The 21,245-nt window shown below is 56.1% G+C and overlaps 1 protein-coding gene across 3 annotated transcripts; it reads left to right on the forward strand.

Moving 5' to 3' along the window:
- Positions 1–1,360: 1,360 nt before the first annotated feature.
- On the forward strand, positions 1,361–19,136 carry PLCB2 (phospholipase C beta 2). Of its 3 annotated transcripts, none has more exons than XM_063090203.1 (32): positions 1,361–1,444; positions 4,714–4,791; positions 5,439–5,507; positions 6,089–6,229; positions 6,368–6,447; positions 6,528–6,581; positions 6,698–6,773; positions 8,712–8,812; positions 8,973–9,139; positions 9,230–9,376; positions 9,539–9,696; positions 9,970–10,052; positions 10,316–10,400; positions 10,911–11,076; positions 11,189–11,292; positions 11,402–11,498; positions 12,537–12,621; positions 12,769–12,893; positions 13,376–13,530; positions 14,070–14,234; positions 14,706–14,805; positions 15,326–15,430; positions 15,594–15,688; positions 15,824–15,899; positions 16,167–16,211; positions 16,335–16,557; positions 16,646–16,811; positions 16,904–16,980; positions 17,066–17,161; positions 17,666–17,723; positions 18,493–18,579; positions 18,945–19,136. In XM_063090203.1, exons 1-32 carry the CDS (start codon positions 1,361–1,363, stop codon positions 19,134–19,136), a joined length of 3,540 nt encoding a protein of 1,179 aa, XP_062946273.1. The 3 variants fall into 3 exon arrangements, with proteins under 3 accessions (XP_062946273.1, XP_062946274.1, XP_062946275.1); XM_063090204.1 differs by having other exon boundaries at positions 10,911–11,061; XM_063090205.1 differs by lacking the exon at positions 16,167–16,211.
- Positions 19,137–21,245: the final 2,109 nt, after the last annotated feature.

Consider the following 21,245-nt stretch of genomic DNA (forward strand, 5'->3'; position numbering starts at 1 on the left):
ATGAGTCCTGGACGCTCAGAGGAGTTCTCCAGCTATTTCCAGGAGGCTCAGTCAGGCCTTGCTCCAGGCTCCATCCCTCTGGTCTTAGAATTGCTTTTCTGGGGATTACTTTGTGTTGGGAATCCCCTGAGCTCCAGTCCCCACTGGGCAGCTTACTAAGTCTTAATTCTTGATGAAGAGTATTCTTCCTCCACCCCCAACCAGACCAGCTGGCAGAGGCAGTTATAGGGCTTGGGTGAGGGTCTCAGGGGTGGTGAGTTGTCAGGGGTGATACAGAGACCTGTGGTGGGACGTGGGGCAGAAGGCCAGGCCCTGAGAGGGGAAGGAAGTCATGGGTAGAGTTTCCTGCCTCCCCGGTGATAAGAGGAGCAGGTTAGGCAAGAGGAAGTGGGCGAGGGCTGAGCTGGGCTGGACTGGACTCCCTGGAACTGGGGCAGTGTGAGGGGCCAGAGCTGAGCCCTCCCTGGAGCAGCCCTCCTGCCCCAAGGGCTCTCACCCTGGCCCCCGGGTGTGGAGCCAGAGCTGAGGGAGGGCACCTGGGGGGAGAGCTCAATGAGGGCTGGTGGCGAGGGGCTGCCCAGAGCTGAGCGGAGCAGCAGCTGGTTAGCGAGCCCAGAGGAGCAAGGCCCCTGGTGGGTGAGGCCAGATGGCCTCACTTGTGCCTCATTTTCATGGGAAGGAAACACAGAAAGAGGAGCTCGGTGTTCAGCAAACTTTGCTTATTCAAAACACACAATCCCAGCTGGCCATGTCTCCACCCCTGCCTCCCACGTCCAGGGTGGTCCCAGCCTCTGGGGACAGACTCCCCCACTGTGGACCCTACCCCTGTGGAGGCCCCTTCCCCTAGTGAGCTCCTTGTGCCCTTCCCTCAGCGCAGGCCCGACAACAGTACCCCTGTAGTCTCCATATCGCTCTTCTCCAGCCCCCCAGGCCAAATCTGACCACAGACTACCCCTGAGACCAAGAGGCCCTGTCTCTAAGAAGAGCCTCATGACCCGCCTGTCAGTGGTGAGCAGCACAGAGAAGGAAGCCCTGGGCCGGAAGTGCTGAGGAGCTGGTGGGGGTGGGGGCTTCCAGGAGGGGAGCCGGCCCCCCTGGGCAGGAGCAGTGACACGGTCCCCCACTGAGGCAGGGTGGGAGGAGGCTGATTTACAAGGCAGATGAGCCTCTGGCCAGAGCTCTCAGACCTACATTCAGCCGCTGCCACCCCGTGGGCTATAAGAGCACCCAGACTTCCGGACCGGCTCCGGACTGATGGCATGTGAGCCCAGCTTGGCTCCCCCTCCTGCCCGCCTCCTTCCTTCCCTCCTCCCGCTTGTCTGTGTCTGCCTAGCCTCTGCAAGGAGGGACGCCTGGCACCATGTCTCTGCTCAACCCTGTCCTGCTGCCCCCCAAGGTGAAGGCCTATCTGAGCCAAGGCGAGCGGTTCATCAAATGGGATGATGTGAGTGGGGCAGGGGCCTCGGGCTGCTGGGGGACTTCACCCAGATGGGAGGGTTGGTTTATGTCTCCTAGGACCCAGGCACCTGTGTGGCTTGCCAGGCAGCTGACACCATTGTCCAGAAAAACAAACCTGGGCTGCTGGTTCTAAGCCTCTGTGTTGAGGTGTGAGAAGGGGTGGGCCTCCTGGGTGGTCACAGGAGGTAGTATTTTGGGGTCTGGATCTGTCCTCCCCCAAAGCCCCCAAGAAGAACAGGGGATTGTTGCTCCTGGCTTCAGCATTGGTGGGAGGAAAGCACGTCCCAGAGCTGAGGTGGGGCCAGAAGGAGAGGTGAGCTCCCAGCACAGAAACTCTGCTTTTGCTCCAGCAGGGTGCCCAGACCCAGCTCCTTCTCTCCTCCCCACTGGGCACTGGCCAGGGAAGCCCAGCTCTCCCCTGAGCTGCTGTCGGGGAAGCCACAAAAGCCCCCTGGATCCAAGTGAGAACTGGAGGCTTTTGCTCCTGGGCCTGGGCAGCGCTGACTTCTGCTTCCCCTTGCTGGGCTCAGCCTTGTCCCCTGACGCCTGCCTGTCTGCAGAAGGGAAGGCACGGTTTCGCTCTGCACCCATCTCTGCTGTGTCTGCTCCTTCCTAAACTGGGGCCTCTTCCCAGCTCCTGGTCCTGCTGGACCCTGAAAATGTTGCCATAGGTCAGGAATTCTCTTGGGTCAGGGAAAAGAACAATTTGGGGGACCCTGCCTGAAGGAGGCTGCTGGGTTGGCCCAGCATGAGAGTCAGAGTGCTGGGCTGGTCCCAGGAAGAGAAACGGAGGCTTGGTGGGGAAGGCGAGAGGGCCCCTGGGGCTAGCTTGTCCAGCCTGTGGATGGGATGAGTGGCTGGGCTAGGCTGAGGAGTCTGGTTGCCATGACTATGGGGAGGAGACCCTGTGGCAAGAGCTTCCTGCTTCCCTAGGAGTCGTGTGATCTGTCTGACATGGTGGTAGCATGGAGGTGGCATGTCCCAGGAGCCTGTGGAATTAGGGAAGTGGCTCAGAATGAAAAGTGAAGTGGCCTCTCTCAGTTCCTCTGAGCAATGTGTGTAACCTAACTGGTTAGAGGGCCACCAGGGGTGAGGACATGCTCTGTGGCCTTCTCCCCAAGCTAGTGCCCTTTTACCTGTCTGCCCCTTCCCCTTCCCAGGGTAGGGCACTGCCTGTTCCCTGGATCCTGACTCTCAGGAATGTCCCAAGCCTAGTCACAGGGCACATGCACCTGTGAGACAGGGCTCTGCTCTCAGACTGCTCTTGGTCCAGTTAGCAGGTGATGCAAGTGTGTTGTGCTACATTAAATAAGCACAGTGCATGGGATGCAATTAAATCCCAATTTTATTTAGTCTCCCACAGCCCCTTTACAAGTATTTGTGGGAGAAGTTACCCTTCTGGCCATGGAAAGACACTCAGCAAGCCACGAGACACTACCTTGACTCTTGGGTAATAGTCCAATGGCCACTTTTCATCACAAAACCCTGTTTCAGGATCTATTTATAATAAAAACTCCAGCCTTAAGTTAGAATTACATCTTCTGCCCTTTTCCCTCTAGGAATGGCTTCGGGTGGGCTGCAGGCCCTGTAGAAAGGGCCTGTGATGGGATTCCCTGCTCGTCCTCCTCCAGGCCCCTCTAGGGATGGGGTGCAGGGAGGGAGGTGGGAAGACAAAACTTTGGGGTAATAAAGTTTTTCTGGAATAGGTGCTGTCATAAACTGGCTCATGCTTTCTGAGCCTGGCAAAAGCTTAGAAGCTTGTTCTTTCTCTGGTGGATATTTTTGAGGATTCTTGGGAGACCCTCCCCCTCAGCTGGGGATCTCTTTCTTGAGATCCCCCTGACATCTCTATTTCAGGCGGTCACTCATTATTACTTCTTTGGCCCCTTGTTACCACTTTCAGCTTCCTGTGGCTTTGGACCCTTTGCCCCTCTCCCTCCCATGGGCCCACTCCGGACCTCAGCAAATACTCATGCATTTGCTGTCCCAACACTCTCTGGAGTGCAGCTCATTCAACACACTAGCATCTCTGCTCTGCTTTGCACAGAGTCAGCCCATCTGTTGCCCACTCGGTTTCCTGGGTAGGAGTCCGACCCCAGTCTGTCATGCCCCACAACTGCAGGGATCACAAAAGCTCTCCAGGTAGAGCTGAATCCTCTCACTAGGCTTAAGGTTGTGGAATCAATCACCCCCAACCCTCCCTTGGGGACAGAAGGGAATGGAGCTCACAACACAGCTTTCTTCCAAATTGGCTTCTTCACAAAATCTTCTTTCCCCCATACTCTAACCACCTCTGATCTGAGAAGCTTTTTTTGATCATTTTCTTTGTAAATTCTGCTGTTGGTCTGGTTTGCTATGCAGCAACTATCAAGCCTTGTTGGCAAATTCAATTTTAATGTCTTGTTACATACACATATGAAGACCCTTGAAATAAAAGGTAGACTATGTGCTCTGTGAGTGAGTGGAGTGGGAATTTAGAGAGTGAGTCATTCATTGGTTCATCTGCTTGTTCAGCAAACACCAAGCTCAAGCACTAAGCACCAAGCTCACGGTCTAGCATAGGCTTTCTGCCCTGGGGTCCATGAGCCCCTGGGGATTTCCTGAATGGGCTTCTAGGTCTATCAACAAGCCTGTGCTGCCCCCTCCCCACCACTCCCCATTGCTACGGCATGTTTCAAGAGAGGCTTTTCAGAAATAATAAGGCTTGGGCTAGAACTTGAAGGTATTTCAGGCAGAGAAGACTTGGGTGCTCAGGTTTGGAGGTGGGAAGGCACTTGGTGTATCTTTACAGGACTGTTGGATGGATGGGGTGGGGCTTTCATGGAGGGGAGGACAGGGCATGTGGGAAGTTAGGTTGGGGCTGGATTGTGCTGGGCCTTGGATGCAGGTGCGGGAGTTTGGGCTCTCAGCTCTTGACATGTCTAGCTCTCCTGGGTGGAAGCAGGGAGAGACATTTTATCCCTTTGGTTGAGCCATGACCCTTGAGAACAGGGTGAGGTGGGGACCAAGTCCCTGCTTGCGGTCCAGAGGCAGAACCTCTATTTGGAGTTTAGAGGAAAAACCTCTTCTCTTCCAGAAATGGCATCTCCAATCCTCTATACCTCCCAGTTCTTAACTCTAGATAACAGGGAGATGCCTTCGGACTCCTGGGATGGGAACGTCCTAGGAAGATGATGAACTCTGAGAGCCCTGGCCTGGGCAAGGGAAGGTTGGCCTGAGGTCTCAGAACAGAGAGCTGACCCCTTCTCTCTGCAGGAAACTACAATAGCCTCTCCGGTTATCCTCCGTGTGGACCCCAAGGGCTATTATTTATACTGGACATATCAGAGTAAGGTGAGACAGCCCCTCCCCACCATGGCCCAGAGCTCCTGCTTAGCCATTGACTCCAGGCAGCCTCCTGGCAGTGAGGGGGTGGAGGCGCAGCTGCTGGGGAGTAGAAAATGACCTGGAAGGGTGTTTCTGGGGGCTCTCTTGTGGGCAGGGGCTGTTTGCTCTGGGAGGGAGGATGCAGTCACTCCAACCCATGGTTGCCTCAGGCCCAGATACTCTAGCCTTAGCATCCCTTGGAAGGAGAGAGAAAGGAACAAGAGCTGTTGCTGAAGGGTGATTCTCTGCCTGTGACTATGAGCTAACTTGAGGGCTCAGAAAGATCAGAGAAAGGCCTCAGCAGCCAGGCAGAAGGAAGGGAAGGTGCACCCGGGGAGAGTCCAGGATGGTGGAGGAGATACCGCAGGCTACAGTCCCTGTGCCAGGGAAGGAATGGGCAGAGAGCAAGGGCGGAGGATCATGAGCAGGGAGAACCTGACTGGTGAGAAGGGAAGGTGGGGGTCCAGGCAGCCCCAGTCAGTCTTGGCATCTAGCAGGGGCAGTCGGCCACGGTTTGAAGGGGTGTGGAAGCTCCCTTCTCCTTGTTCTTCATTCTCGACCTGACCTTTTTATCCCACATATCCTCCTTGCTCCCACTGGGAGCCCCCCTCCAGGAGATGGAGTTTCTGGATATCACCAGCATCCGGGACACCCGCTTTGGGAAGTTTGCCAAGATACCCAAGGTAGGGATGCCCAGTAGCAGCCCAGGCTCAGTGTGGTCACCAGCTCCACAAGGCAGGGGCAGCAGTCCCTGTGGGTGCAGGAAGCCTGATCTCTAGAACAAGGGGAATGGTTCCTGGGCTGGGCAGCAAGGATCTGGCACAGGGAATTGAGAATCTGGGAGGAGGCCAGCTCCTGCCCCTGGAGCACCCGAGACTGTCTGGGAGGTGTTGCTTACACCCCCACCCCCTGACTGGCTTGCCTACATTTGCCTGATGCTGGTAGGAAAATTGGAGGAAGGTACTGGTGGGAAGCAGGATTCCCTGAGTCTGGGAGCTAAGAATCCTTGTTCAAACAAAAGTGACAAACAAAATACACAGGACTCCCAGGCCCCACCGCCCTGATTAATCTCTTCCTGTGGGCCTCTCCTCCCCACTCCAGCCCCTGGAGTCAGAGATGGGGCGATGCTAGGCCTGTGCTTCCTAGGGTGTAGATGATGGGATTCTGCTCTAGTGGGCCACAGTTCAAGTGGCTGAAGGGAAGGACAGGGGTGGCCACATTGGACAGGGAGGCAACACACCTCTGATTCTAATCATTGCTGCAGAGCCAGAAGCTCCGGGATGTCTTCAACTTGGACTTTCCTGACAACAACTTCCTGCTGAAGACACTCACGGTGGTGTCTGGACCTGACATGGTGGACCTCACCTTCCACAACTTTGTCTCCTACAAGGAGAACGTGGGCAAGGTGCACAGGGGGCATCTGGCCTGACTCTTGGCACCTGGGATAGCCTGGACTTGCCAAGAGACACAGGCCTGCAAGGCAGGGTGGTTGGGGGCACCCTTGTGGTCAGAAGCCTGACCACTGTTCTCTGTGGTCCTGCAGGACTGGGCTCAGGATATACTGGCCCTGGTTAAGCACCCGCTGACGGCCAATGCCCCCCGCTGCACCTTCCTGGACAAAATGTAAGTGCCTGCATGGTCTAAGCCCATGGAGCAAGTGTGCCAGACCCAGGGCCATGACAGGCTGCTTTCTGCCCTTCCAGCCTGGTGAAGCTCCAGATGCAGCTCAACCCTGAAGGGAAGATTCCTGTGAAGAAGTGAGTCCCTCCAACTCCCACCCCATACTTTCTCCCAGCTCCCCGAAGCTCTCCGAAGCCTCCCCTCTCCAGGCCTGACTCCCATTTCTGCCTGCCACCTTTCTCTGCCCCTTCAGCTTTTTTCAGATGTTTCCTGCTGACCGCAAGCGCGTGGAAGCTGCTCTCAGTGCCTGCCATCTCGCAAAAGGCAAGGTGAGCAGTTCCCCACTCCTCATCCACCCCCAGTATTCTTACTCCCACCTGAGCTGGCTGTTACAGAGAGCAACTTGGCCAGGAATGGTGGTAGGTGAGGAGGGTGGAAATGACATCACAGTCCCAGTCAACAGCCCACAAGCCAATTAACTCTAGAGCCACTGGTTACTGATACTAGGCACAGAGGTGGAACCAGGGCAAGGGGGTGAGATGCTGGGTTCAGAGCAGGTCAGTCTGCATCCCGCACCCCTGGGTGGTGGTGGGGCTGGGCGCAGTGGTCGGTGGACTGTGCTCAGGCCAGCAGCAGAAATGGTGTACGTTCCCATTCTAGCCTTGGGAATGGAAGTTGAGAGTGAATGTTTTCAGCCTGGAGGAGTGAGGTAAGGTCAGCAGGGACAGGAGGCAGTCTGCAGGGATCTGAAAGCAGCAGGAAGGGACCAGTTCTACAGGGCCTGGGGGAGAGGAACAGAAACAAGGGTGGAAGCTTCCAGGATGCAGACTTCCGCTCACTACAGAAAAGCATTTTCTCCCTTTCTTCTCAGTGAAGTAATTAATTTTTCATTACAACTTGTAAGCATGGTCATCCCATGAGGTGCCTTTTGTGAATGATAAATAGGAGCCCTCTGGGCAGGTATGGCCCTGAGCCAGGGCCAGTGCCCTTGTGTAGGTCCCAGCCTGCCTCCATGGAGTATTTCTCCTGGCAAGAATTTGGAACATTATAAATAAATGAAACTAAGACCTTGTTGATCACCTGTACACATGAAGGAGGAACATTCGCCCTGCAGTCACAGCCCTACGGAGTTGGCGACCCCCCGATGCAGGCCAGTCACAGGGGTTTCAGGCATGGGGTGAGGAGGGGAGGAACGAGTTCTGCTGTGGTCCCTCCAGCCAGCACCCTCGCCTGTTGTCAGCACACACCCACCCTCCTTTTCTCCTGCCTCCTAAGCTCCCCCTGGACTATGTTCTCCTTATTTACCTGCTCTCCCAGCAGAAATCACTGACCCATCTTTGCTTGGGGCTGCAGCTGCAGAGGAAGGGAAGGGTTGGGGGAGATCCAGCCAGGCTCTCCTAACTGAGACTGATGTTGGCTGTCTAGTGTGATCCTGAAAGACATTTAACAGTTTTGGGGGGGGGGATGGAATGCAAAGGCACAGAATCCCTGAATACCACTAATCTACTTCCTGTTTCTATTGCTATAGATTTGCTTATTCTGGACATTTCATGTAAATCGAATCATACGATATGTATGCACAAAAGTAATTTTGATGAAATCCAATTTAACTTTTTTTGTCCCTTGTACTTTTGTTGTCTCTGATTATTACTATTATTTTTTTGACTGGTAAGGGGATTGTAACCCCTGGCTCCGTGTTGTCTGCACCACGCTCAGCCAGTGAGCGCACCGGCCATCCCTATATAGGATCTGAACCCGCAGCCTCGGCGCTACCAGCGCCACACTCTCCCAAGTGAGCCACGGGGCCGGCCCTCTGATTATTATTTTTGAATTGTCTATTTCTCCCTTTAATTCTGTCCATTTTTGCTTCTCACATTTTGCTTACATTTCTGAATATTTACAATATTCAAATTGCTTCTTTCTGAAAATTTGCCCTCCACATAAAAAAAAAAGTCAGCCCACTGCCGTGGCAAGCAGCACTCCTTACTTCTGACCTCTTTTCCTCCTCCTTCTGGTTATTCTTAGTTCCAACCCTGCCTCAGCCAAGGGACTAGCCACTGTCCCAAATCAAGGTCAAAGCTGACCAGCTAAGCATGCTCTCTGCTTGGCAAGCAGAGCCTTGACAAGTGGGTGCTCAGGGTGTCCTCGATGCTCCTCTGCCTTGAGCTTCCCTCTGACTGGGTCCCCTTGCCCAGGGCTGGGCCTAGCTTGTGGTTCTTAGTTCTGAGAAGGTGAGGGCAGGGGTGATAAGGTGACTATTCCCTCAGAATGATGCCATCAATCCTGAGGACTTCCCAGAATCTGTCTACAAGAGTTTCCTCATGAGCCTCTGCCCTCGGCCGGAAATAGATGAGATCTTCACTTCCTAGTGAGCTTCTTGGGCTGGGCTGGACATGGGGAAGGGGTGGTGGCTAGCAGTCCCTCCTCACACCTGCCATGCTGGCAATCAGGAGGCTTCACTGGAGAAGGGGGTTGCCTGGGCCTCCAGGCACAAAGACAGGAACCTGTGCTCCTCTCTCTGCCTGCAGCCACGCTAAGGCCAAACCGTACATGACGAAGGAGCACCTGACCAAATTCATCAACCAGAAACAGCGGGACTCACGGCTCAACTCACTGCTGTTCCCGCCAGCACGGCCTGACCAGGTGCAGGGACTCATCGACAAGTATGAGCCCAGTGGCATCAACGTGCAGAGGGGTGAGGACTAAGGGAAGCCCTCAGTCACCATGGTCCTGTCCTGCCCTGGCAGCTGGGCTGCAGCCCTGACAGACATCCCTGGTTCCCCAGGCCAGCTGTCACCCGAGGGCATGGTCTGGTTTCTCTGTGGGCCAGAGAACAGCGTGCTGGCCCAGGAGAAGCTGCTGCTCCACCACGACATGACGCAGCCACTCAATCACTACTTCATCAACTCCTCACACAACACCTACCTGACAGGTGGGCCCTGGCACCTCATTGCTGACCACTCCTGCACCCTGAGTCCTCCGCAGGGGCTGCCCACATGCTGAGACCTTGCCAACAGCCCAGACCGTGATGGGGGGTGGGCGGCACTGGACTGTCCTTGACTGATGTCCCAGCCCTCCCTCTGCTCCCGCTCAGCTGGCCAGTTCTCAGGCCTTTCCTCGGCTGAGATGTACCGCCAGGCGCTGCTGGCTGGCTGCCGTTGCGTGGAGCTAGACTGCTGGAAGGGGAAGCCCCCTGACGAGGAGCCCATCATCACCCATGGCTTCACCATGACCACGGACATCTTCTTCAAGGTGAGACTCTGGGTGTGGAGGCTGGGGGCAGTGGCAGCAGGGAAGGGCCCTGGGCCAGAAGTTTTTGGGGGTTGGGAGGAGTGAAACTAGAGGGGAGGAATAGCTAGAAGGCCTAGACTGGTGTGGGGACTAGAGAGGATAGAGGGGATGGGGGCCAACAGTGACCATCCAGTTTTATGTGTGTATTGCAGCTGGGGAGTGGGGAAAGTTGCCATCCAGGGAGGGGCACTCGAAGTATTAGCTTCTTCTCCATTGAGTCCCCTTCTCCTCCAGGAAGCAATTGAAGCTATTGCAGAAAGTGCCTTTAAGACTTCCCCCTATCCTGTCATCCTGTCATTTGAAAACCACGTGGACTCGTGCGTATCCAGGCCTTATTATTCACCTGGTCCCCAGTGTCCTTCCTGCAACTGCCCTCCCCGCATTGTCCCCAGCCTCTAGCCATCCCCTCCAGCTCTCTCCCAGGTCTCAATACAATCTCCTTGGGATTCCAGTTCTCCTGCCTGTGTCCGTGCCTCCCCAACCCCTCAGGCTCCTGATCTGGATCATCAAGGGCACAGAAGATGGATGAGAGGGTTGGGGCTGAGCTACTGAGCCCTACCCCCACTTTTGCTCCCTGCAGTCCCCGCCAACAGGCTAAGATGGCTGAGTACTGCCGGATGATATTTGGGGACATGCTGCTCACAGAGCCCCTGGAAAAGTTTCCAGTGAGTGGTCTTTCCTGTGGGACATCTGGGCCTGGGGGCTGGGGCTATGGGACAGGGTGTGGACCAGGTTAGGGAGGGGGATGTCCCCAGAGAATGTGGGGATCATTTGGTTAGATTGTGGGGCTGGTATCCTGTCACTTACCATGTGTCAGGACTGTGCTGGGCTTTGGGGCATGTTAGTGATTAACAAAGACATAGTCCCTGCCCTCAGATTTGTTACCCTCTAGTGAAGAGACAGACAAGTAACCAGGCCATTACAACCCAGTGATTGTTATGGGAGTCCTGATCTGGTCTTGGGGGATCAGGGAAGTCTTCCTGAAGGAAGCGATGGCTAAGCTGAAATCTGAGGGATACATTGGATTTATCTTGGTGAGAATGGGGATGAGGGGGGTGGTGAGAGGCAAGTTGAGAGAAAGAGGCAGATGGCAGAGGGAGCGTGGCTTGGTATTAAGGAGCTTAGGCTACACCCTGAAGTGAGGAGATGGTGCCCACCCTCTCCTCTCTCCACAGCTGAAACCAGGCATTCCCCTGCCCAGCCCTGAAGATCTCAAGGGCAAGATCCTCATCAAGAACAAGAAGAACCAGTTTTCTGGCCCAGAAGACCCCAACAAGGAACCTGGTGGGGAGGCTGAGGGCGGCTGCCCGCCCAGTGCCCCTGCCAGTGGTGAGGACACAGGTGAGTCAGCGAGAGGAATGGGGTAGGGGCGGCAGGAGCATCTGGGTTAGGAGTGGGGCTGGGCCTGGAGGAGCCATGCTGGGGAGCCAGTGCTGACAGCTGTGTGTGGCAGTGTGGGCTGCTGAGGAAGGGACTGAGCTGGAGGAGGAGGCGGAAGAGGAGGAGGCGTTGGGAAGCCTGGATGAAGAAGAGATGAAGAAGTTGCAGTCGGATGAGGTGTGTGGAGACAGTCCTGGGACCCTTCTGCCATGCTCCGCTGCAGAGCCCTGTGGGTGGGGGCGTGGGGCCGTGTTCCTGGGCTCTGCATCATCCTCCTCCTCCTTAGGGCACAGCGGGCCTGGAAGTGACGGCTTATGAGGAAATGTCCAGCCTAGTCAATTACATCCAGCCCACCAAGTTCATTTCTTTCGAGCTCTCTGCCCGTGAGTTAGCATGGGGGGTGGTTTGGGGCGGGGGTAGACTAGATTTGGGAGAAGGTTGTCCTGGCACCAGAGCAGCCTGGTGGTGAGGTAAGAGGAAGGGGTCTCTCCCCCTTGTTTGGACTTGCGGCCCTATCTATAAATACCCAGACGAGGAGTCAGGCAAAGGGCTTGGTTAAGTGACAGTGGTTCCCAGTTGCCCAGCACTTCATTGAGGAAGTTGGCACCAAACAGAATGCTCTGGAGTGTGTCAGTGACACGCTGGTCATTATGACAGGCCACCTCAGCTGGGCTGGCCTTTGGCTCCCAGGGCTAAACTGCATTTTGGGCTGGCCTGAGACCAAGAGCCCTGGCCCTGGGGATGAGACTTCCTGGGATGGGGTGGGAGGCAGAAAAAGTCGCCAGAGCACACCAGCCCCCTTGCCCTTCCCCTTTTGTGCACAACCCTGCTATTCACCTTTACCTTCTCTGGACACACACACAGTGCAAGCCTCTCACCCTCTGTGCAGGTCCCCAACATGAGCACCTCCTTCTGTACACTACTATGCACAGCTGGACCTCCACACATTGACTCCTTATCCCTGAACCCACAGCCTGCACCCCCACCTGAGCATACCCATGGCATGTACTAGCATAGTGTACACCCATACCCCCACCCCCGTGCACTCAGCCACAGCTTACACACTTCACACCCTGCGCACATCACAGCACATGCTCACACTCTGTGCCTGTGCACAGTGTGTTCCTGCCCTCTGGGCTCAGCCTAGCACGTTCCCCACACTCTCTGTGCCCTTCCGTGGCACGTAGCCCTCACTCTTCAGGACCATGGTATAGACCCCATCTCTGTGCACGACCACTTTGAAAATCCTCTACCCCCAGCACAACTGCTTCCCACACACTTCCTCCAGATTTTGGTCCTAAACCTTCAGGCCTCAGTGGAGATGCTGAGTTGGAGGCATCTCTATGCTAGAGAGAGCTGCCCCAAAGGGGAGGCCAGCCTGATGTAGATTTCCCTCCACCCCATCTTTCTCTCCTGTACAGAGAAGAATCGAAGTTATGTCATCTCCTCCTTTACGGAACTCAAGGCTTATGACCTGCTCTCCAAGGCCCCAGTGCAGTTTGTGGAGTATCCTTGAGGGTTTAATAGCCAGGGTTCCTGGCTGGGCTGGGAAGGGAGGAGGGAGGGAAGTCCTGGGAACAGGGCTCCCAGGGTAGGCTGTTGGGTCCTACTGGTGCAGGCGGCCTTGGGCAGGGCTCCTATACTCAGGGGCAGCTACAACAAGCGCCAGATGAGCCGCATTTACCCCAAGGGCACCCGCATGGATTCCTCCAACTACATGCCCCAGATGTTCTGGAATACCGGATGCCAAATGGTTGCCCTCAACTTCCAGACGATGGGTGAGGGCACTCCCAGGCCCCTGAAAACCCTTCCCTGATTCCTGCCCCTCCCACCTTACCCCATCATCTTTAGAACAGAATGGAGTGTCCTGATGCTTGTTTAGCCTCTGGGAGCATACCCAGATGTGTGAGCATTTGGGGGTACAAATGCCTTAGCTCACGCCTACATAATTGCACATGTATGAACATGTCTTGGCATGGGTTCTGCCGCTCTGCCTGACTGTGTCTGTGGGAACACCTGCTTCACCTGCCCCAACTCCTACTGCGAGCTTGTGGCCTGGTCTTAGCTATGTTCCTTGCTAGACCTTTCCTGAGAGATGAGACACCCCAGGGAAACAGGCTGGCACATGAGAAACCCTTGTCCTCATGGTCCACCCAACCTCCCCATCCACAAGACAAGGAAGGCTGGGAAATGCAGGAAATAGAGACTGGGCACAGACCCTGGGCTAGGTCTTTCTCACCAAGTGCTCTTGTCCCTCCAGACCTGCCCATGCAACAGAACATGGCGCTGTTTGAGTTCAATGGGCAGAGTGGCTACCTCCTCAAGCATGAATTCATGCGCCGGCCGGAGAAGCAGTTCAATCCCTTCTCGGTGGACCGCATTGATGTGGTGGTTGCCACCACCCTTTCCATTATGGCAAGGCCCTGAGGCAGACAAGTGGCTACGAGGGCTGGAATTTTTAGGAGAAAGGCACAGGAGCCCACCCCTCCACTCCCAACCCCCTTCCCTGATATCCTGAAAACTTTAGCCCCAGCCAGCTCCTGCAGTAGCAAGTTGCCTTGGAAACTGCCTCCTCCTCAGTACTGGAGGCTGCTTCTTGGTCCCCATGGAAACCAAGGGGAAAGGCTGAGGCTGGGCTGGGGGAGGGGAGAAAGAGTGGGCAGAGTGGGGCAGCAGGAGCCCTAGACCCTGGCGCAGGGTATTGTTCCTTCTTCGGCTGGGGAGAGAAGTGGGGAGGCCCACCTCTTCCCAAATGCTGGAAGCACCCTGGTCCTCAGAGCCTAACCGTAATCCTGGAGCCACACAGCCTCTCTACTCAGTGGCCAGAACTGAATGGGGCTCTTCACAGGACCCAAGAGTTTATGCTTCAGCTATAGGGAGCCAGAGGTCCCAGATACTTGGGGAAGAACCCAGACGGGGATCTGATGCTGGCCTCCCATGGGCCCCACCCACAGGTGATCTCCGGGCAGTTCCTGTCAGAACGCAGTGTGCGCACCTATGTGGAAGTGGAGTTGTTTGGCCTTCCTGGGGACCCTAAGAGGCGCTATCGTACCAAGCTGTCACCCAGTACCAACTCCATCAATCCTGTCTGGAATGAGGAGCCCTTTGTCTTTGAGAAGGTGGGGGCCTAGGGCAGGGCAAGGGGTAGGTTTGTCCCTAGTTCTTGGCCTCTACTTACAGACAAAGGAAATAGGGCTAGCCGGTTGCTCAGTTGGTTAAAGCGTGTTGCTGATAACACCACGGTCCAGGGTTCAATCCCTATACCAGCCAGCTGCCAAAAACAACAGCAAAAAACAAAAACGGGAAACAAATGAAGGGAGCTCCTTGATCCTCCTCCTCCTCTCTCCACCCTTCACCCTGTGCCCTCCTGAGCTGCATATCCAGCCCTTCTCCCATGTGTGAGATCAGCCACAGCATGAGCTGTGAGGGTGGCCGTGTATGTGGTCTAGTGTGTGCCCTCTGTCCGTCCTCACCAAATCTGGTAACGCTGCCATAGTCTCACATTGATGCTAAGGCTTCTGGAGCCATGGAAGGGGGCAGCTTGGCTCCCCTCTCCCTTCCCAGCCTGTCCTGTCTGGAACTCTCCCCAGATCCTGATGCCGGAGCTGGCCTCCCTCAGGGTGGCTGTGATGGAGGAAGGCGGCAAGTTCCTCGGACACCGCATCATCCCCATCAATGCCCTAAACTCTGGTAAGGAGAGGGGTCCTTCTTCGCTGTTCCCAGGTGGTCTGAGAACAAGGCCAGCAACAGGAGCCATCCAGAGGGTAGGGCAACTTCAGAGAGGGAGACCTGAGACCTTACCTAATCCCCTCATGTTACCAGCCTTAGGGACAGGGGCAGGACTAATACCTCCCCAGGAATCCTGCCCACCTAACAGAATGTGTATAATTTTCTGAAACTATTGCGGCAGTTTCCTGAATAGCTGACACTTATGGACTCTTAAAATGTGCTAAGAGCTTATAACACATTCCCACTTAATCATCACAATAACCAAATGAGGTAGACACTGTTATCCCCATGTCACAGATGAGGAAAATCTCAGAGAGTTAAAGTAACCTACTCAAGGTTACACAGCCAGGAAGGTGCAGTACCAGACTCCAATCCTGCCTCTCTGACTCTAAAGCCAGAAGTCTTGAGTACCAGGCTGTGTGTGCACAGTGGTGGGTAGGAATGGGCTCTGGCTCACTGTCCACCCCATCACATCCAACAGGATATCATCATTTGTGCCTGCACAGTGAGAGCAACATGCCCCTCACCATGCCTGCGCTCTTTGTCTTTCTGGAGATGAAGGACTATGTACCCGATACCTGGGCAGGTAGGAAGCCCATCACATGCTAGCAGCCCAGGCTGTCCATTCCCCCTTCCCCTCATCAAGCCAGCTCCAGAGTGGGGCTGGACAGGGTATTCTGGGGTGGGTAAGGACAGGGGAAGCTTCCAGACACATCTTCATACATGCCAGTCGTGCCCTGTGCACCCAGATCTTACTGTGGCCCTCGCCAACCCTATCAAGTTCTTCAGTGCCCAGGACAAGAAGTCTGTGAAGCTCAAGGAGGCCATGGGAGGTCTACCCGAGGTTTGTGTTGCCTGGACCTCTGTCTGGGGCCCCTGGAGCTTTGCCCTCTCTGTGGGAGGGTGGGGGAGGGGCAGAGTCCCGATTAGGGAGAGAGGGTGGGTAAAGACACCTTCCTAACCTGCTCTCCCTACCCAGAAGCCCTTCCCACCCGGAAATCCAGTTGCTGGCCAGGTCAATGGGGCCTCAGCCCCAACGAGCAACGGGTCAGCAGGTATGCACTTCGAGGGTCCCCCACCAACTGCAAGGGCCTCCTCACCTCTCTGGCTGCACCCACAGGCACATCCCAGCCTGGCAGCAGCTCTTGAAAAAACTCAGGCTTTCACCTAGGGAGGGAATGGCTGTGTCTGAAGCCTCAGAGCTGGGAAAGTGCGATGCAGGGGCCCATACAGTGACTCCCAAAGGGCGGGGTAAGGGGGCTATTCCGAACAGAGCCAGGGGACCCCAGGGCACCTGCCAGCCCATCCTGCGGCTCTTGCAGCAGCCGGAGCCAGAGCCAGGGAAGAGGCCACGAAAGAAACTTTGGGTAAGGCCTGCTGAGCCCCGAGGATCTCAGGGATGGGCCTGGGTGGGCCCGAAGCTCCTGGGGAGCTGCGCGGCGCGGGGAGGGTGGTCTGAGCCGCGGCGCGCCTCACACCGGCCTCGGCAGAGCCGCGGACCGCCAGCCTGGAGGAGCTGAGGGAGCTGAAGAGCGTCGTGAAGCTGCAGCGGCGGCACGAGAAGGAGCTGCGGGAGCTGGAGCGTCGCGGCGCGCGGCGTTGGGAGGAGCTACTGCAGCGGGGCGCGGCGCAGCTGGCCGAGCTCCGGGCGCTGGGCGCGGGGGGCGGCGGGCGCCGCAGGCTCGGCCCGGGCAAGGGCTCCTGCAAGAAGAGGTAAGGGCTGCGGCGGCGCGCTGCTCTCCGTGGCGCAGCATGGGCGGCGGCCGAGGGCTCAGGGCCTCTCCCCACGTGGCCTCTGCAGAACCCTGCCCTGCGAGGAGAGCGCCGGGGCAGCGCTGGGCGAGGGCCCCGAGGGCGCGGAGGCGCGCGTGCGGGAGCTGAAGGACAGGCTGGAGCTGGAGCTGCTACAGCAGGGCGAGGAGCAGTACGAGTGCATCCTGAAACGCAAGGAGCAGTACGCGGCTGAGGTGCCAGGGCCGGAGGGAGCACAACCCAACCGACCCCACTCCCTCCGCATGCCACAGGGCTTGTTGCTAAGCCGTCCTTCCTCGCCCCGCAGCAAATCGCCATGATGATGGAGCTGGCCAGGGAGAAGCAGGCGGCAGAGCTGAAGGCCCTCAAGGAGAGCGCAGAGATGTAGGACTGCCTCCCTCCCACGCCTGATTCTCCCCTCCCAGTAAGGACTCCGGACAGAACATCTCCCTCGTGCTTGTCTCTGCAGTGACACCAAAGAGATGAAGAAAAAGCTGGAAGCCAAGAGGCTGGAGCGGATCCAGGCCATGACCAAAGCCACCACAGACAAGATGGCTCACGAGAGGTGAGGCCTGGAGAGGAATCCCAGTGCTAAGCAGATCCCACTCCAGGTGGAAAGGGATCTCCCTCAAGTGGATCCTGACTTGTTTCTCAGAGACGTTCTTCTCCTCTGACTCAAAAAAGTTGATCCCACCTCTGTCATTTCTCATCAGAGAGTGTCCTCCTTAGGCAAAACATAGATGCCAACACTACTTGAGCAAAGAGGAACACTGGAGGGAAAATCAAGCCCACAGAGGGAGGGAAAGTCTTGGGACAGCAGCCTGTCCGCTCTGGCAGCTCTGCCTCCCACCTGTACTTCCCATGGATGCCTGGAAGGACAGTGTTTCAGTGAGGAAGCTGTTCCCTCAGAGGGCCCCAGGGCTCCCCAGTGGATCCCCAGGCTTGCCCCTCTGGCTGGTTGCCATCCCTAGGATGGAGTTCTCATTTGCCTCCAACCTGCGAGGAGACTTCATTTCATCCACTCTCCCCAGGGCCTCCAACCTTTCTAAAACTCCGATTACACCCACAGGTTGAAGAGAGAGATTAACAACTCCCACATCCAGGAAGTGGTTCAGATCATCAAGCAGGTGTGTAAGGGCCATGTCCTTCCCAAACACACACACTCTCTCCAGAAGTGGGAAGGGGCAGCCCCAGGCCCTTACTCTACCCTCAGGATATGCATTGTCCAGAGCTGTCCATGGCATCCCGGATTCTGGCCTGTATGTGGTGGCTGGGGTACCAGCTTGCATGAGTCTGCCTCTGTCCAGCTTCCCTGAATGGAAATTATTTGGGCTGGCTGGCCAAGGGAGGATGGGATTGGAGTGGGTAGGTAACAAGGGAATGAGAAGGGCTTCCCGAGGTCAGAGTCAGAAGAGGAAGGAAAGCCCTGACAATGGATCTCACGCCCTCTCCCCCCATCCGGATTGCTAGCTACACAGTAACAGAGCTACCATCTACTCAGTCTTAGCCTTGTGCCAGGCGCTATGCCAGGTGCTTCACATGAACTGTTTAATATAATCCTTTACGGGCTGGCCTATTGCTCACTTGGTTAGAGTGCGATGTTATAACACCAAGGTCAAGGGTTTGGATTCCTGCACAGGCCAGCTTCCAAAAACGAAACCAAACAAAAAGTTCACAAACAAATAGAATTAAATGATAGCATGAATCTTTCCATTAAAAAAAATAAAAATCCAGTGAGACAGGTACTATTATCCTCATTTTACAAATTTAAAAAACTGTCCAAAGGTTAAGGAATTTGTCCAAAGTCTTACAGCTGGTTAGCTGGGATTACAGCTGGATTCCAACCCCGCTGCCTGTCAGTGCTGTCCTAACTCCCTGCCTCTCACTCCTACCCAGATGACGGAGAACCTGGAGAGGCACCAGGAGAAGTTGGAGGAAAAGCAGGCGGCCTGCCTGGAACAGATCCGGGAGATGGAAAAGCAGGTAACAGGATCACTACCCTGGCCCCCAGCAGAGTCAGACGGGCTCCAGGGTGTGAAGGTGCCCTGCTCCAGGGAGCTGCCAGTCAGGAGGATGGGAGAAGGGGGTTGTCATCCCTCACCAGTGGGTCACAGGCTTGGGTTCCCACAGGGTCCCAAGGCCCTTTCAATGAGGCAGCTCTGCAGATCTCTGCTTGGTTGGCACCCCTTTCCTGAGAGGCTCCTTGATGGGCTCCACTACCCTCCTACCTCCCACCTGAGTACCCTGGGAGCTCTGAACAGAGCATCTCCTTGTCCCACTGTCCAGGGGAGGGAGAGGGGTCAGGGGGCCCCTCCTGAGCCAGGTGGTGGTCCTTGCCGTCCTCACAGTTCCAGCAGGAGGCGCTGGCAGAGTATGAGGCCAGGATGAAAGGCCTGGAGGCCGAGGTGAAGGTGTCAGTGAGGGCCTGCTTCCCCTCCGAGGCCAAGGACAAGCCCGAGAGAGCCTGCAAGGCCCCTGGGGAGCTGTGTGAGCCGGACCCACTCGTACCAAACGCAGATGCCCAGGAGAGCCGCCTCTGATGTCCCCACCCCACTGGGACATTAGCAAGGATGTTCAGACCCTTGTCTGGGATGTGGCTCCATTCCTCCAGGGAAGAAAGGGCCCCAGAACTCTGAGACTGTGGGAAGCTGGGGCTCCCTTGGACGCTGCAGCCCTCAATAGCTGGGCTAGAGGAGGAGGCAGAAACAGGAAACCATCAGGACAGGAGCCGGTCTGGGGTTTACAAGTCCTCTCCGAGCTAATTTCCTGCTCCCCATTCTCCCCCACACTCCCAGGATAAGTGTCATACAATTGTTGAGGGCAAAGAATAGGACTGGGAGGCAGGACATGGGGTCCTGGCTCCACTCTGCCTTTCGTAGTGTGCAAGTAGTGGTACCGCACTCTGAGTTGTTTCCTTACCTGGAGGGCTGGACTTTTCCCCTGGAACCTCCACTCTAGTACCTGTCGTTCAAGCAGAACCAAACCCCAAAACCTTCCTGCCCCGATGTGAGCAGCTCACCCAGGCTTCCAGGCCCCATCTCAGGCCTTCTCTGAGTTGGCCTCGTTGTCAGCTCCTGGAGGCAGAGCCTGACACTACCACGAAGCTCCTTGGGGATGGCTGATCCCAGGATCACTGCTGAGGTTCTTTCCCTGGCCTCCTGCCAGTGGCGGGTGGGAGGTTGACATGGAAAAGCTGCCTCAGCTGACTGGCCCTCAAGCACTGAGACACATGGGGCTGTGGCTGGTGAGGGGGAGACGGATGACCTCTCGGGCACCATCCCACCCTGAAGCTGGCTCATCCCTTTTCCTAAGCCTGGGGGTGAGTACTTCCTAGCATGCACCCCAATCAGGCTGCCCAATAAGGTCAGCATCATTTATGAGGTTTATTTATTTTTCTTGTTCCTACTCCTACTAAAGAACCCTGTCCCAATATTTCCTGCCTAAGCCTGACCTCTGCTCTACCACTAGAAAATGGGGGGCATGGGAGTAGAGCGGCCTTGAAATGAAGCGGGCTGGGAAAAAGAAAAAAAAAATCCCTTGGAAGCTGAACCCGGGGTGAGGTCCCTTCCAGAGCCCCGTGAAATGGGCCTGCCTCTGGGCTTGAGGAGGATTCACTTCCCCTTTTGCTGGCTCTGAAAAATGATGTCATCCCCTTTTACACCCCCACATGGATGTGGCCCTTCCTCATCTCCACCTCAGGGTGGAGCAGAAGAGCCTAGTGTGAAGGTGCCCCTGACCCACTTGGGGAACCCCAAGCCTTTAGGCCAACTGGGCCCCTTTAGGAAGAGTCAGAGTGGTCAGATGCTCAGGCCCCTGTGGAAGCTATGGTTGACTCCAAAGCTTGCTGTAAAGGGGCTTGTGAGCAGCCATTCACTGCATCTATGGCACAGTCTCAAATCCCAAATGGGGATAGGAACTGGCTTGGGAGAGGCAAGATGGGGGTTGATTCTGGGAAGAGGTTGTTTTCTTATCAGAGAGTTATAGCAGATGCCATTAGCTATGAGCACCTGTGCCTTCGGAAAATAAACAAGAGCTCCCTCCCTCCACCGTCACCCCCCATCTCTATGGGGGCCTGACCTCTGGGGTCTCACCAGTCCCTGGCTGCAGGGTGAGGCTAGGGGGCCTGCTCACTCACAGGATTAAGGACACTGATCAGCCTGCCCCCCACTCCACAAACACACTAGACACGGTTGGGACACCTACACCCCAAGGCAGTGCCCTGCCATCCTGACACTTCAGCTGGGCACTCAGCTGCTCCATCTCCCCCCCATCGACTCCCCAGGGTAGAACTCTGTAAGGATGGGGATCCAGGACTAGAGGAACTCACTGATCCAGGCACTTGGGGGCATAAGCCAGAGCCAGAGCCAAACAGAGCTCGCCGGGCAGCCCTCAGCTGTTGCCGCTGACTGCCCAGGGGACGGAGACGCTGCCTTCCCCTCACCTCTTGGCCAGGCTGGGCAGTCTCTGTGCCCCAAATCTGGAGCTGGGCAGCCCAGGAATGGGAAATGGTATGCAGTCCTGCCTCCTGGAGAGGCCTCTGCACAGCAGGCTGGGGGCTTCCCATGAGGCCAGACCTGGATACTCACCTCCATACTTTCTTTCCTCTAAAACAAGGGCAAGGTGCTCCCTGGGCAAATGCCATCTCTGGG

This window comes from Cynocephalus volans, chromosome 3 (genome assembly GCF_027409185.1).
Source record: "Cynocephalus volans isolate mCynVol1 chromosome 3, mCynVol1.pri, whole genome shotgun sequence".
In the NCBI taxonomy this organism is placed as follows: Eukaryota; Metazoa; Chordata; class Mammalia; order Dermoptera; family Cynocephalidae; genus Cynocephalus; species Cynocephalus volans.